The sequence below is a fragment of the Centruroides sculpturatus genome, unplaced genomic scaffold (genome assembly GCF_000671375.1).
Source record: "Centruroides sculpturatus isolate CEXI.00-Female unplaced genomic scaffold, Cexi_2.0 scaffold301, whole genome shotgun sequence".
Classification (NCBI taxonomy): Eukaryota; Metazoa; Arthropoda; class Arachnida; order Scorpiones; family Buthidae; genus Centruroides; species Centruroides sculpturatus.
In genome coordinates, this window is record NW_019384595.1 from 236,172 (window position 1) to 253,214 (window position 17,043).

The following is a 17,043-nucleotide window of genomic DNA, read 5'->3' on the forward strand; positions in this document are numbered from 1 at the left end:
GTATTCAATATAGTGGCCTTCTGTAGTGTGATGTATGTATTTCTACTCAATTGTAATCTTCCCAGGCTTTTGTGTAGTGTATGTGGTATCACACCTGTACAGGAGAGAACGACAGGTACAATAAGCACCCTATCCATCCTCCACAGATGCCTTATTTCCTGGGCAAGTTCTGTGTACTTGCTAATTTTTTCAGTGCATGTGTTTTGTATATTGTGAGTGTTTGGAATGGCTATGTCTATAATGTATGTGATTTTATTGTGTTTGTCAATGAGTGTGATGTCTGGTCTGTTGTGATAAATTGTTTTATCTGTGATTATGGCTCTGTCGTAGTACATTTTGTGCGTGTTGTTTTCCAATACTGTCTGTGTAATATATTTGTAGTATGGTTCGTGTTATTATTATTATTATTTTTTTTTGAAAATTTAAATCGACAGAAACGTAACAGAATTTCGCTGTGTTTTTAAAAGAAATTGATGAATTTCCATATTCTTCGTAGCAAAATGGATTTACAATTGGCAATGGTTGCCGAACAGTAAAATTCTGAGACAGCTTTTAGCCCTGATAAACATTTCCGTAAGTTCTTTATTGAAGTTTTCGTTTTTTTTTCTTCTTGTTCTTTTATAACTTTAACTGATCTTTCCTTCGTGAGTCGTTTATAAGAGGTTTAGCCCAGTTTTATTTGTTGATATTTATGGTGACACCATCAATAATAGCAAATGTTTGTGATATGAAAGGCGTGCTAAATTATTAAAGAATGTTATCGATTTTTTTAGAAAGTGAAAAGCAAGTATTTCGACAAAAATACAGATTTTCTTTAAGATAGATGACTTGCTTACTTTTTTGTAAAGTTAAGAATTCTTTATACATTTTCAGAATTCTGAAAATATATAAGAAACATCATGAACAGATGATTTCAAAAATGTATAAATCCGATTCGTGTGATACATTTTGGAACAGGTTGATTCTAGATGTGTTTTTGGAATTGTCGTTTCCAAAAATAAAAACAGTACAGAAGATTAGTTTTATTTGAAATTTTAAAGTGTAAATGCTTAAATCTACTAGAAGTGTATTTATATTGCTTAGTTTGTTTTGGAAAGTTTGAATTTTTTTAAACAAAAAAACAGGTTTTATGATGGAGAATTTTATATACAAATCCTTTTTGTTAAAAATAGAACATTGTGTTTTGCTTTGTCTATTATTTATTTTTGTTTTACTGTTTTTATTATTTATTCTTGTTTCTAGAGCATTCCCCGTTGCATTTTTAAAAATAAAAGATAATGGATAAAGATGCGATAGTGAACGCTCTAAGAATACGATAACGTGAATGCTTTAAGAATGCAACAATAGAGCATTCATAATCCAACATTTTTGCATTCTTAGATTATTCATTACTGTACCAATTCAAAATTAATGCGTTTTAGAACATTAAGTATTGCGTCAGTAAATAATGTTGTATTTTAAAAGCATTCATCATTGCACGAATTCAACATGCTTACATTCTTAGAGCATCCTTATCACATCTCCGAACATTCAACAATGTATCTTTCTCCATTTGCAAAGCTTTCCGCAATTCGCTTACAGATAATTCATTATTAACCATATGTCTATAATGACTTAAATTCCGAAATCTCCATTAAACTTATCATAGTTGTCATTCTGTAGCTATAACGATTAAGCGAAAACATTCGTATATATATGTATAAAAAAGACAATTAATTTAACGTACTATCTTATCTCAGAATAAATTTTTAATTAATTCTAATTAAGATAAACTCGCATTAAAAAAACTCCGAACAGAAGAAAGTAATTGGTGTAAAATAATAATGGTGTTTTCTTTCAACTGTGTTACATCCAAATGATTGATCACGGTTCATCTTTCTAATAACAGATGAAAGGAGAAAAAACTAGATCGATATTCACATTTACTGTGTACTTTTTCTATGTTTAACTGTGAAGAAAGAAACACAGTAATGAACCGCCATTTTCGAGCCATTCTAACAAAACACTGTACTAAAGTGGTTTTTTATGTGGTTTTTTTTTTACAGGACGGGGTAACATTATGCACTCTTGGGATAGGAACAGCATTTGGGGAATCTGTGTTAGACAACAGACCTCACATTGCCACAGTTGTTACAAACGAGCATTGCGAACTTGTAAGGATTCAACAGAGGGACTTTCAACTCCTATGGGAAGTAAGTATTTTAAAAAAATATAACAATAATTTTAGGAATATAAAATTAATATTATTGTAGGAGTAAAACATAATAATATAATATTTAATTTAATGAATATTTAAAAACGCGGCTGAATAAATATTAAATTTATNATTACTGTTTTTTTTCTTCAATTCACTCTAACATAATTATAATCAAACGAATTTTCTATCAAAAATGATTTTATTGATTGGATAAAATACTCTGTGGATTTAAATCCAACTGGGATTTGTTACAAGTTGCAGAGCATTAGATCGAAAAATAAAAAGAAAGAAAGAAAAAAAGATCTATATCTAGAATTATCGAAGAATTTTGAAACGATTTGTACCTTCGACGACTAGACTCGGCTTTATCCCTTTAGATTTCGAGTTTGATATCTTCTCCTGTTATTGAATTAATCTACAGAAGCAACAATTCCAATTTATAAGCCAAAGCTGTTGTTTCTAATCCTGTAACCACTTTAATAAACCCTAAACATTACTGCATGGCAGCGATAACAAATAAATAATCCGACTAACAAATATAAATCTAATTATTTTACAGTAATTTGTTTTCTTTCTTAATTGATGGCATTTAAAAAAAAAATGATTTAATTCCTATGCGTAATTTTTATAGGATTGAAACTTTTATAACCATTTATTTCAAATAATAAAAATCTATCCTCACCACCTGACCACCCAATTGTGGGCCTGGCCGAACCCATAATGGGCTTGCTAAAAGAGGCCCTCTTAAGTGCCCACAGGGCGGAGAGAGTTTGAAACTTTATATATATATATTATGAAGCGAGCGAAAATTATTGAATGTAGTGATAAATATAGCCGGATACAAATATCATTCATCCTTCTGGGTCGCCATGGTAACGGTACTCGAAATTGTTTGTCTGGCACTCGTGGCGCCTTCTAACCTTAGGACTCGTTAGCTCCCTCTGGAGGCGAAATCAATCGATAGATGGCGTTTTATAAGTTAGCTACTGTTGCATCTCGACGACGTTACTTACTTACATTTATTCTTTCAGAGAAATCGCCATTTAATGGAAGATATTGTATCACCTCTGAGCACCTTACGCTCACTTACAGGTAAGCCTACCTTAAGGATATTTATCAATACTCTTCCACTTAAATACACTCTTGTATATAACCCAATTTCTTCAAATGTCAACCCGACGTACCGTACATAACATATTCACGCCTCACACATTAAAAATTTGCAATTTTATGGTAAAAAAACAATTTACACAAGCCTAAAATCGATAATTTAACACGAGACTCGTTTAAATTCTGTAATAAATTATTCCCTTTAAATTATTTCGGCATCTTTGATCCCTAACAGATGATCCTATTCTTCAGGATGCTTCTCCACAAAATTTCCTTTTAATTGTTAATTTAATTCTTTATCGAATGATTTCAACATCTTACGTAACTCACAGGTAAGCCTGCATTAAGGATGCTTAGCCACACAATTCCTGTTTAGCTGACATCTTGTATGTAATCCAACATCTTTAAATGTCAACTGAATACAATAATAAACACGTTCACATCGTATATATATAAATACATTTATACAAGCATAAAATCAATAATATAACAAAAAAATTTATTATAAATTCCATAATAAATTGTTAACATCTTGTTAAATAGAAACTATTGTATTACCTTTCAGCTCATTGAAAGATGAGACCTTAACTTAATCCATGCATGCCCTCTTCTATAAGATTTAATATGCTAAAACGTCAAATCAACTAGTAAATATTCAATAAAACTTGATTTTCTTTATGTTAAAAACTATTTAAATACATTTTGAATCAATAATTTAACGCAAGATTGAATGATAATGACTTGACTGTAGATATTCCTATGTTAAGGGTTCACTGTAAAAAGGATTATAACCATATTTCTCCATACATATTGAAGAACTGTAAGGAAAATTATCCATTTAGTTTTTCTCAAATTACTCCTTTATATAATGCCATGAAGGGAAAGTCTTTGTATGGTAAACATTCGAAACATCTGTAACACTTAGAAATTATTAATTTTATATAAAAATATTTGTTTACACAAAATCTAAAAAAGAAAATCAATAATATAAATGCATGGTTTTTTGCACTATAAATTTTATAACGAAATTGTTTAATTTCCTGTTGAAAAATCATGAATAATTCAATACACGTTTGCACTCTCCTTAACTATTTTATGACAAGCCAAGCGAGAATTTATAAAATAATTCGATACTCTTGAAAAATAACCTTTTTTTCTATTCAAAAAAAATTCGAAAAAATTATACAGAGAAACTCTTTCAAATATAAAATTTCTTAATTTTCATTTATTAAAATAAATATTTTATATTTATATAGTATTNTCACGTATACAATAAATCATTTGTGTGCAAAGATGTGGAAAACTGTTTTGGCCAAACAGTTTCAGTATGAAAGATTAACCAGCAAGGGTAATAAATTAGAGTTCAGACCAGACAAGATCGAAATGGCACCTTTCTGATAATTGAAATTATATGGACTGGCAATTAGACTATACAATCCAGTCTATGACTCCAAAGTTTTTCAGTAGTTTTAAAAAGAAATTATTTCAATGAAATAATATAACAAATGATTAAATAATTCAAACAAGTTTCAGCATAAAATAACACAAATTTTTTCCAGTTATTTTCGGTTCTTTAGCAAACAGTTGAGACATGCCAAAAACCAATTTACTAAATATTATAAACTTTCAGTTTCTAAATCGAATTAAGAAAATATTTAATGCTAAATTAAAAATAAGTGGATATTTTTCCTTTAACAATGAACAATTTAGTTTAAATATAATAAAGCTTACATACTATAAAAATAGAAAATTGAAAATAATGAACGAAAACGAATGCCATAAAACGTTTGAATAGATAAATGAATACTTCAAATAGTTTTGTATGAGATTTTGAAAGGAGTAGACCACATGTTTAGGTTATTTATTTATTTTTAATATATCATGGTATTAAATTCGGAAAAAATATTCAATGTATACGTAATACAAATAAATACTTAGATATAATATAATACTTCAGAAAATTACGCAAATAAAAATATAAAAACTTAAGAAGAACGTAAATTATATAAATAATCATTACATTACTGTCCGTTCACGCGAAGAGGAGACTAGAAAAGAATATGATGACGTCACGTGGGAGAAATCCACTTTTGAAAATAGGGGTGCTCAAATTTAATTGATAATGCAACCAATTACAATTAAATAAATAATAATTTTTTTTTAATGATAAATACGTTCATATTGTAACTTTCTGTAATCGAATATTGCGCGATTCTCTATAAAACATCAATTTGTGACTAATTAATGACAATTTTCAAATACTTTACAAACATAAATAATTTCGTGATAATTATACTTAATTTTAATTTTGGCATAAATTAAATTATGCGTTTAAATGCTTTCGCAAATTATTTATTGGATCAAATTTTTAAAAAATTTGCTAGACTTTCACTTATTGCAAGACAAGTACCGTACATGTTATAACAACAAAATTATATATTAAATCAACAGAATGATAAATGAATCAAAGAAAAGTGGGAAAAAAGATTAGCACATAATCGAGAATGTCAGCTTAATCATAAATGAGTTATAGTTAGTTAGTTAATAAGAGGAATCAGCACATTAAGGATCTATTGCCGAATTACAATTATACCCATTAAGTACCAGCCTGCTCTCAATATAGTTAGCCAACATGAGTGAAGAGAGAGAGAACAATAATTAATATTTTAACTGTATCTTCATAATTAAATTACAAAAAGTCCAAAAATAAAATTATATTTTATATAAAACTCACTTTTTCAATGTATTTTTCCAACGTTCATCTCATTTAAAAGAATGTTTTAAAAATTAATTTACAACCACCTGATCATTAATATTACTTAAACACTTTTAAAATTTTATACTTTATTGAAAATCATTTTTTTAAAACGTTAAACAAAAATTCTTTATATATCACTTTCTTGAGAATTCTTGGATGCCTGAGCTTCAATAGTGATAGTCAGTAATAATAGATTAGGAACGACATTCAAACTCGGAACTGTCCATGAAAAATCATTGGATTTGAACTGTACAATGACAAAATACTTTGTAAGATGTTCCTACTGTCTGAGAGTTTAAGATGTAATCAATAGACACAAGGTTCCCATATATAATTTTAAATAATTTCAATGCAATTAACATGCAATTCAATTTAGATTAATTTAATAATTATTTGAGTTATTGCTTGATTTTGAAATTTTTTCAGCAATTAATTTCACTGAGTTGTTTTAAGCATTATTATAGTTCAACAATATAAATTCTTTTAATATCAATATTAAAAAATTTTAACTAAATGAATAAATTCAAAATTTCAGATTTCAGTTGAGCTACTTGTTAATAATGTCAGATGTCACATCCAGTCAATATTGAACATCCATCATTGAAACCATATCTAAAATAACTGTAAAACAATTACAGGTTGAAAATAAAATTGCCTGGATATTGGAAACTGATTTTTTTTTTTTCAATTTTTTTGCCTCTCTTTCCATTAAAATAACTGAGGGATAATTTGATAGATTTTTAATCCTAAAATAGAATCTACTTATTCAAACTTTGGTACAAATAACAAGTTTAACTTCTACTGAATGGAATTCTGTAATAGTTCATATTTTGTCAAATAAAGTACATATTGTCCATTCTGTTGAGTCTGAGGATAGATTATTCTAAATCATATTGTATTTAATAGTGTATATTAATAAGAAGAGGAAGTGTAAAGTCTAAGTGTTGAATTACAAAACATAGCTAACAATACATCAATTTTAATTGTGTAATTTCATTAAAGATCAATAAAGTTGGGAAAACTTGCAAGTTGATAACAATTTCAAGAATAATTTTCTTGTAATTGTCAATTGTTTTGGAGTTAGAATGCCTAATGTACTAAGAATTTTTGAAAAAACTTTTATTCATATACACCTAATCCTTTAGTGAATTAAATCCTTACACAAATTGTTTGTATTTAGAATTTATATTTTATTTTATCTAGTATATATTTGTAACTAAAACTGAAATCATGCATTATTTTTCTACATAGTTTTAAAAATCTTTTAGAAGGTTTCAATTATTTCTAGTGTTTTATGTCATATTTTGCAGTTGAAGTGGAATAAACAGTGAAAAGTGTGTTTTAAATAAAATATATCTTATGTAATGTCTAATGCATCACAAAAATCGAACTACTTTAAATTTAAGCTTCGGATTATTATGAATTTAAAATCAATGTTTCTAGTATCAATTACAATATCATTGATATCCAGGATACTTGCAAATTCTTTCTCATCTATATTTAATGTGTTTCACTGTTTTAAAATTCACTGACAAATTTCGAGTTTTTATAGCATATAAATTAAACTTTATAATAAATGACGACAGGAAAGAAAACATTAAAATTAATTTAATTAGCTATACTCAATGTTAAACAAGTTATATTTATAATAATAATCTGCACTTAATTATAATGAATTGTGCCCTTAGTTAATGGTGAAATTTAATTGGAACTTCAAGAATACTAAATGCTCTATTTTTTAACCAATATAATTTTTAATATATTATTAATATATTCATTTAAAAAAGCAATTTAGTTTATTTTTCTTGTTATGTGAGCATAAAGTTGAATTTTGTATGCAGCTAATTCAAAATTATTCTAAATCCATACTACCAGTTACATTTCTCTTTTGTAGCTTGAATGTAATTTTTTAGAAAAATTCTTTCTTTTTTAAGCAATTTAAATTGGAATAAATAATTAATAAATACAAAAATCCATGTTTTTTTTCCTTTTAAATTATAAAATTATAAATTTCAAGACTAAGAAAAACATGAATTTTTAATTACACATTTTTGGAGTCAGAAGAAAGATTCTACATACAATTTACAAATATAATTTATATGCTTAATTGTAATTATAATTGAATAAATACAGATTAATACTTAACAAGTTTACAATTTCATTAATTTTTTTCATTAATAACAAAAAACTTTTTAATTATTTTTGAATTTTTTTAAGGAAGAGGACAAAATCAAAATCCAGAATAGAAAAGGAAATAGGAAAATGGAAATGAAATTTGAGTTTAAAAAAAAAAAAAAAAACTGAAGACACTTTTAATAATTTGTAATCTTCAAAACAACAAAAAAAGTAATTTAAATTTAAAATAATAAATATATTTAGAAACTTTTAATTTGAAATGAAAGTTCAAATTATTGAAAAAATCAGCCAATAGTAGACTTTAAAACAGAATTTTTTATTTATTTAAATTTCTTTCTAATAATAATAAATGCTTTAATTTCTAATAATATAATAATAAATAACAGTTTTCAAATATTGTACATTTTGTATTTTCAAATTTACAATTTTTATGAAAAATATTCACAACTTTTAAAAAAATCTAATTCGAATAATAATGAGATTATCCACAAATAATAACTTTTAAGAAGGATTAAGTTATATCATTAAAATTTGTTTTGTGTTTTGAATAAGGCCAATATTAATGGTATAGCTTATATAATTAATTAATAACTATAAAATCAGTGAAATGTGTGAACATTTAAGAAAAACACTTAAAAAATCAACACTAATAACAATATCTACAATTAAAATCTAAAAAAAAAATTATGAATGAGTATTTTACAATATTTTCTGCAGAAAATTAATTTATTTTGTGCTAAAATGATGTACAAGATTTAAAAAAGAGAATTTATTAATATAATCAAATACAACTTTGAGAAAATAAAAAATAATACATATTCTTTACTAATAAGACTTGATCTTATGCTTCTGGTCTTCTTTAGAGGAGTTTAGAGGAAATTTAAAAGAATATATAAATATATTTGTGTAAAACGTAATAATAATAATTTTTTAAACTATACACTATATTTTAGAGCAAAATTGATATTGACATATTAAAACTATAAATGCTACAAAAGAGCACATTTATATTTTTATAATATACTGATAATACATTTTATAATTAAATAATTATATAATTATGTTAATTTTTATTATCATATCAAATAATTATGAAATATATTCATAAATACTTATGAAATTAATGATACTTAATTTCATAATTAAATATAAACACTAGAAATGTAAGATTGTGCACAGATACATAATGATACACAAAAGATGAATGTGTAAAAAATACTTTCTCCTCTAATTGGATCTTGATGTACAACCCTCCAAACTATCCTATTTTGCACTCACCCCTCATTTAACTATAACTCCTTTAAATCTTTCCTAATTGCTAATTTCCAACTTTTCTTGAGCCTAGCTTTTATCTAACCAATTCATCTTCCCTCTTCTAGCCACATGCTCAAGTCATCTGAGTCTATTTCCATAAGCTTCTCTCTAATGTTTCTTACTCCTAAACAACTCCTTATATGCTGATTCCTAATCATATTAGCTAACTCCATATAAAAACTTGAGCATCTTCATTTGTTATCTGCATATTTTTACCTGAACAAACCTGAGTCTACCTGCAGATCTTTACTACTGTAAACAAAAAGAAAACTATTATACTATTACAAAAAATATAATTAATGAAGTAATTTAAAATTAATGTTTCTTCTGTTCAAATTCTATAGCTAATATTATTTCAGATCATTATATATTTGTAAGTTATCAATTAAGATTATCATATGTCCTCTTTTTCCCAGATTAACTATACTATATTGTTATACTAAACTTTAATTATTTTAAACAAAATAACAAACAGAAAAATTAGAAAATCAAAATATTTTTTCTGTTTTAGCTATTTTATCATATAATGTGCACAAGATTTTATATGAATGTTCATTAAAATGTATAAAATTATACATAAATAGCAACATTACAAAGTAAAAACATGAATTTTCCATATTAATTGTAAATTACATGTCAGAAGTCTTCATGTATAAATGAATGAAACAATATAAAATCATCAAGAGATCAAGAAAAACATTTGTCATTATAATTATAGATGTAATTTTCTTTTAAAAAAAACAATAATATAATTAAATGCCAGAGTTTTCCATTATTTACTTTTATGTCTTTTATTGAATTGCTAGCTCTGAAATTATCAACAGCCATAGTTAGAAAACAGTAATAAGATTCAATGAATTTAATTTCAGTTAATTACAACGAAGATTACTCAATATGTCTTTATTTAATTGAGTTGACGATCTTAATAGAGCTCTTTGTTTCAAAATCTAGGCGAGATCTTAATGTCAGTCCTCTTTTCAAGAATGTAGTATTTTTAAAAGGGGAACAAAATAACTTTTTCTTGAAGCTCCTAAAAGATTATATCAATTATCTCTTTGAATGTAATGATCTCATTTTCTACAATAATATAAATGGTTTAACAAAGTTTCTTTAAAAGGAGTAAAGAATAACAACGTTTTATTTAATCATGAATTAATTTAATTCCTTTTTCTTAACAGCAGCAATACATATTCATGTGTTTTTTTAAAGATATGTTTATATGCTTCTCTTTAAAATGGGCCTTACAAGAATAATGTTGAAAAAGTAAATAAGCACAAATAAAATATCCACAATAAACTCATAATAGAGTAACCACCTGGTATAGTGAACTTTCCACATATTAAATAATGCTTGTTGGTTCTTGGTATTCTTATTTAAGGTATGGGTTGCCATAATCTACCAACTTTGGACTATTATATTATTTGGACTAAACCCTTAAAGTCAAATGAAATTTGGGCATATCAGAAAATTGTTTGTAGATTGCAAAATGAATATAATTAACATCGATTCGAACGTATTAACTGCAAATCTATGTATCAGCAATATATATTTTGTATAACTTTTTAAAAGTAGCCTATAACTAAATTTAACTTTCTACACTTCCACTCGGACTCATCCTACGTTATGTGAGCAGTAAATAAAAAATTTCAAGCAAAACTATTTACGAAATTTCAACAAAAAGTACATAAAAGAAAATTGAATGAACTTATGTTAACTGGTTTTCACAAAAACACAAAACTTATTGTATCTTATTTCAGAACCATATAATTTTGTAGAAAGAAAATTTCCGGAAAAAATTCAGAAAACTTTCTTACAAAATATAAATAAAATAGATATTATAATTATTTCATTTACAGAAGAACATTGTTTAGATTATCGTATTTTATATGTAATATTCTGTTAATTAATTAGAAACCTGACAAAACTATTGGATAATTGGGATGCAATTTGAAAAAATTGTAAACCTTAGGGGCAGGAGGCTCTAAGATTTGCATATTTACTAAATTCTGGTTATATACTAACATCTGATCATATACTAACTTCTGGTTTAGTATATGATCAGAAAGTAACGTTATTTGAATTCAAAACGTTTCCCCTGAAAGCAGTTAATAAATGACCTGAACGACTCTATTGTTAAAGGAAAAGTATGATGTACAGGGGCAAGCCACTATTAATTTAAGGTGAATAGCATATATTTTAAATTAAATAAATTAAAAATATGATTAAAAATTGCAGCCCGGCATTGTGACGATGTCACAATAAATAGCCCGGCTCGTTCTATATAATATTAAACAATTCTCTTTATCAGAAAATGTGTAAATTTGTTGTCAACTTCCGTACTTATACTATAAGAATATATAATATAGTCTAAACACGGGAACACATTAAAATCACGAGCAATTATTTATTGTGATATCGACACAATGCTGTGCTGTGATTTTAATCATATTTTTATTTAAAAGAATAGTTAATTGGGGCCTCAGGCTCACAAGTTATCCATATCTGGTCTCGATTTTCATCTAACTCTGTTCTCGAGATTAACGAGGGACAGACAAGAGGAATGTAAAGGTCTGCAATATAAAAACTTCAGTCCAAAAATCAAGAATATACTATTTCTAACTACGTAAGAGATTGTTTATTAAAAACTCTAATCAAGTATGATCATTTTCCTTAATTTTAAGTTTAAATAAACTATAAAAGTATTTGTAACGATACCACTATAAATACTTTTACAGCATATTTAAATTAAAAATTAATTATATATCAATTAAATTTTATACACGAATTGATTCGTGAATGTAAATTGCTCGGCCATATCAGGCCGAGCAATTTACATTCACGGAAACAAGTTTACATGCTACACTTAATGGGATAAGAGGTTTGCCAGTAGCACTCTACAGCTTAATATTTCTTATGTCATTCATGTTGTATTGAATACAGAATGCCCGGTAACTGCGAAGATAATAATGGTTATTAATGGAAAAAATAGGAAAAGATTGCTATTAACGGACATCATCTAAAAATAAGTATTGTACATGATTTCACAAATATTATACATATAGCATTATGAAAAACAATCATGCCTAATTATATATAATTAGTAAGCATTGTTCAAAACAACTACACTAATCTAAATTAGTATATAAATGTGTGTCACGAAATCCTCACAGTGCTCCTTTTGCCTTGCGGGAAAGCATCGGCTCTCAACAAAAAATTCTCATGCACAATGCACTTGTAACATCTACAGGAAATCTGCGTTTTAAACGCAGGTGTAATCAGAAAAAACAATTATATACACATAAACATGGTTAAAGAATCTTGCTTTTTTCTTTAAATTCTGATGATTTCCTGCACAATTTTCATGTAACTTAAGGCAACATAGAAGTTGAGGATTTCATGGCATACCGTATATTATCACTTGCTGCTTTACAAGAACTTGACGGCCAGAATGCCAAACAATTAGGTGCTAGCCTAACGCTCTGGGAAACAATGGACCGAATCCGGACAAATCGAAAAACCGCATAAATTTTTTATGAGCGGTCTGTCTCGGATATATTGGGCCCAATCCCTCACCAACCAGTTACCCCTTTGAGAGCCTTTTTATCCAAACCCACAGTCGGTCTGGACAAAAATGCTCTCTTAATGTCCACAGGACGGAAAGAATTACAAAAACTATCTATACAAGTATTTCATTTTTTTTAAAATTATCAACTGAGGTACTTGTTTTCGCTCGGGAAATGATATTGAATATATGTAAAAGGTTTCATAGGCAATATGTTCAGCCCATGGGAATCCCCAGAGGATGACAAACGGAGCACTTTCCTCCTCCAGGGATGGAATGAAACATTCCACAAATTATAACCGTAAAAAATTGTTGAGATACGTAATCTAACACCTTAGACCATGGGACATTTTAATACAATACTGTAGTCTATACTTGTGAAAAATTCCCAAAAAAGTAATTAATTATATAAACATTTATTGATGTAATAATTTGACTCCAAGCTTTGCTCACCCTGGAAAATTTTTAGTGGATGCCCACTGTTCAGTTCTCACATGATACTCGTATAGACAGACACGAATTCAACTTTATATACAGTATACAGGTAACACTATCTATGCCATTATATTTTTAATATATAATAGTTGTGTTTAGAACGTTAACACTCATTTTACAAAACCAAAATATATAAAGGCAAATATTTACATGCCAATCTGTAGTTTAACTACAGTTTTATTCTAATAAATAAATAAATAAATAATACTAAAAGTTGTAAAGAAACTGAAAAACTTTGAATACGATACGACAAATTAATAAAGCAAAGAATAATTACTTTTTTGAACAATGAACAAATGTTGACTGATAAAAATCTTGATCTGAGGTTATTTTTAACATGTTAAATAACATGCAATCTGTCACAGCGACTGAAAATATCACATTATTTATTTATCTTGTTACTACATTTATTCACATATTGTTATTAGTAATGAATAATTATTTCTAACGAATAACAATTAAAAGTAATGTAATGTGAGTACGAAAATCAGGGACAGAGAGAGCTGGATATTTTCCCCGGGCCCATTCTTGTCTTTCACACTGCTTTTTATTAATAAAGAAACATTCTACACATTTTACTTGTTCAAAAATAATGGTAAAAGAGGGCCCATTAAGGGAGCAAAAAAAGGTTCGTGCCCTATACATATTCTGGAGGACCCTTGTCAGTGAGACTATTTCCGAGAACGATAGCAGGGAAAATGATGTAAACATTTCAACGAATTTTATGAGAGAAATAATAAAAATTTGCTACACAGATGGTATTAACGAGGTTAAGATTCTTGTATGATTAAAACAAATATTTGTTTTAATCATACAAGAAAGGCATTTCCTTTCAAAGGAAGAAAAAAATAATTGTTAATACTCTCATAAATATTCAAAATGTAGTTTGATGTCAAATCATAAACATAATTTATTTAATAAAATTGTTTGACGTCAAATTTTATAAATTTGTGTAAAATATTTTAAAAAATTATTTGTTTTAAANAAAAAAATATGACGGGCATTAAAATACTAAAGAATAAAATAAACAGAATTCAAATAAAACCATTTCTAAAGAGAAGTATTATGTAAATTTGTGAATGCAGTGGATATTGTATGTAAATGAAATGTTCCATCTTTGCTGTATTTTTATGTAGATGTAGAGGTGAATATTTGAAAAAAGTGTAAATTGGTGAATGGCCTAATGGTTAATCCAAATATAAAATAGCTGTAGATAAATAAATCATTGTTTACATTTAAAAAGAAAATTCTGCTCTAAATGGTTATTGCATTTCTCGTTCTTGTAATAGAGATCTTCTAATCAGTTGGTTTAAATTGATTTGTTTTTTCGTTATTGGTAATCGTTCTCCAGTTGAGGACGGATCGAAGAAAGAATTCATTGCAAAGTATTCTTTACATCAAGTTTTCTTAACATTTTTTCTTAATAAAGTAAAACTTCTTTAGTTTTTTCAGTATTTTTTTATGTTACATTATCATAATACATTTTATATTAATACTTCATTGCTTTGACTCGTGATTCAACTAGCATTTAAAATTTATTCTAGCTGTTTAAGAAAAGGTCTGCTTATAAATTTGAAATGGGATGTCCTATAAAGGTTATTTACTATGAGAGATTTCGAGTTCAAGCCCCATCCGCCATTTCGGCGACTCACGATTCTCATGTAATTTTTGGATGATCTTCATGAATTTTCTTCCATAGTGCACAACTTCATGATGCTATTAGTCATATTCATACGGAATGAGACCAAGGTTGCTGGCATTTCGCAATAAAATTCAATTCAATGTAATCTTCACTCACACTATTAAAACATTGATTTACATTGTCACTTCGAATTTTTTCTCTTAGAATTTAAATAAACATTCTTTTGATTTAAGAAAAATAAAACCAATTCGTCTAAAAAATTTAACTAAATAAAGCAAGTTTTTCTGCATAACCATAAAGCAGGCCATTAAATTTTTGGTATTCCTTTTACATTAAACCGTGAAATAAAATTGAAATAATTTTCCTAAATTTTCATTTTTTTTTATTAAAATAAATTATATTTTTTAAAATAAGCGCAAACTATTTATATAATTTATAATTATACAAATATACAGCTATATTTTAAATTATAATTTGTAAATATAAGAGAACAATATAGTTTTAATGCTTTATTGAATTTACATACGCTTCCGAATTCGTAAGAGAAGGTGCTGCCTGTTAATTAAACTATACTTTATATATACAAAAAAAAAATATACAAATATAAGAAAATAAGTAATATATCAAATAGTTAAAGCAATTATTTAAAAATATTACATTATTTACTGATTTATCAATATTTATCTTTGAGAAAAAGCCAGGCGAGAATTGTAGCGAACCTACTAAACCACATGGCATAAGTACAGTCATTGGCATATCCGATCCATGGTCTTCATTTTCTGGAAAAACTCATCTCGCTACCCATTACTAGTATTTTTGTTCTTTATCTGTATGAAGCCTCTACAAATTTGGTCCAGCAACTTCAAAGTGTTTAAACACGGTCTTAGGTATGCCCTACTACAAATCTAGTATAATCTAGTATAGCAGCCATGATTTTTGATATGTATAAATATTAGTGGTTATAACAATATATAAAAAATCCATTTACAATAACATGAAAATTGTTTAATCTACCGAAAATTGTTTTAAATTTTTCTTGAATTTTTGGGAAATTCTTTTAATTTCACGTATACAATAAATCATTTGTGTGCAAAGATGTGGAAAACTGTTTTGGCCAAACAGTTTCAGTATGAAAGATTAACCAGCAAGGGTAATAAATTAGAGTTCAGACCAGACAAGATCGAAATGGCACCTTTCTGATAATTGAAATTATATGGACTGGCAATTAGACTATACAATCCAGTCTATGACTCCAAAGTTTTTCAGTAGTTTTAAAAAGAAATTATTTCAATGAAATAATATAACAAATGATTAAATAATTCAAACAAGTTTCAGCATAAAATAACACAAATTTTTTCCAGTTATTTTCGGTTCTTTAGCAAACAGTTGAGACATGCCAAAAACCAATTTACTAAATATTATAAACTTTCAGTTTCTAAATCGAATTAAGAAAATATTTAATGCTAAATTAAAAATAAGTGGATATTTTTCCTTTAACAATGAACAATTTAGTTTAAATATAATAAAGCTTACATACTATAAAAATAGAAAATTGAAAATAATGAACGAAAACGAATGCCATAAAACGTTTGAATAGATAAATGAATACTTCAAATAGTTTTGTATGAGATTTTGAAAGGAGTAGACCACATGTTTAGGTTATTTATTTATTTTTAATATATCATGGTATTAAATTCGGAAAAAATATTCAATGTATACGTAATACAAATAAATACTTAGATATAATATAATACTTCAGAAAATTACGCAAATAAAAATATAAAAACTTAAGAAGAACGTAAATTATATAAATAATCATTACATTACTG

General features: G+C 26.7%; 1 protein-coding gene across 1 annotated transcript in view; it reads left to right on the forward strand.

Moving 5' to 3' along the window:
* The window catches only part of LOC111624850 (rap guanine nucleotide exchange factor 4-like), a 43,327-nt gene extending 38,622 nt beyond the window's left edge, over positions 1-4,705 (forward strand). The window contains exons 5-8 of the mRNA XM_023367810.1: positions 2,046-2,192; positions 3,229-3,289; positions 3,543-3,639; positions 4,564-4,705. Of these exons, the coding sequence (XP_023223578.1) occupies positions 2,046-2,192; positions 3,229-3,289; positions 3,543-3,639; positions 4,564-4,705 (447 nt within the window). The remainder of the gene's footprint in view (positions 1-2,045; positions 2,193-3,228; positions 3,290-3,542; positions 3,640-4,563) is intronic.
* The last annotated feature ends 12,338 nt before the right edge of the window (positions 4,706-17,043 follow it).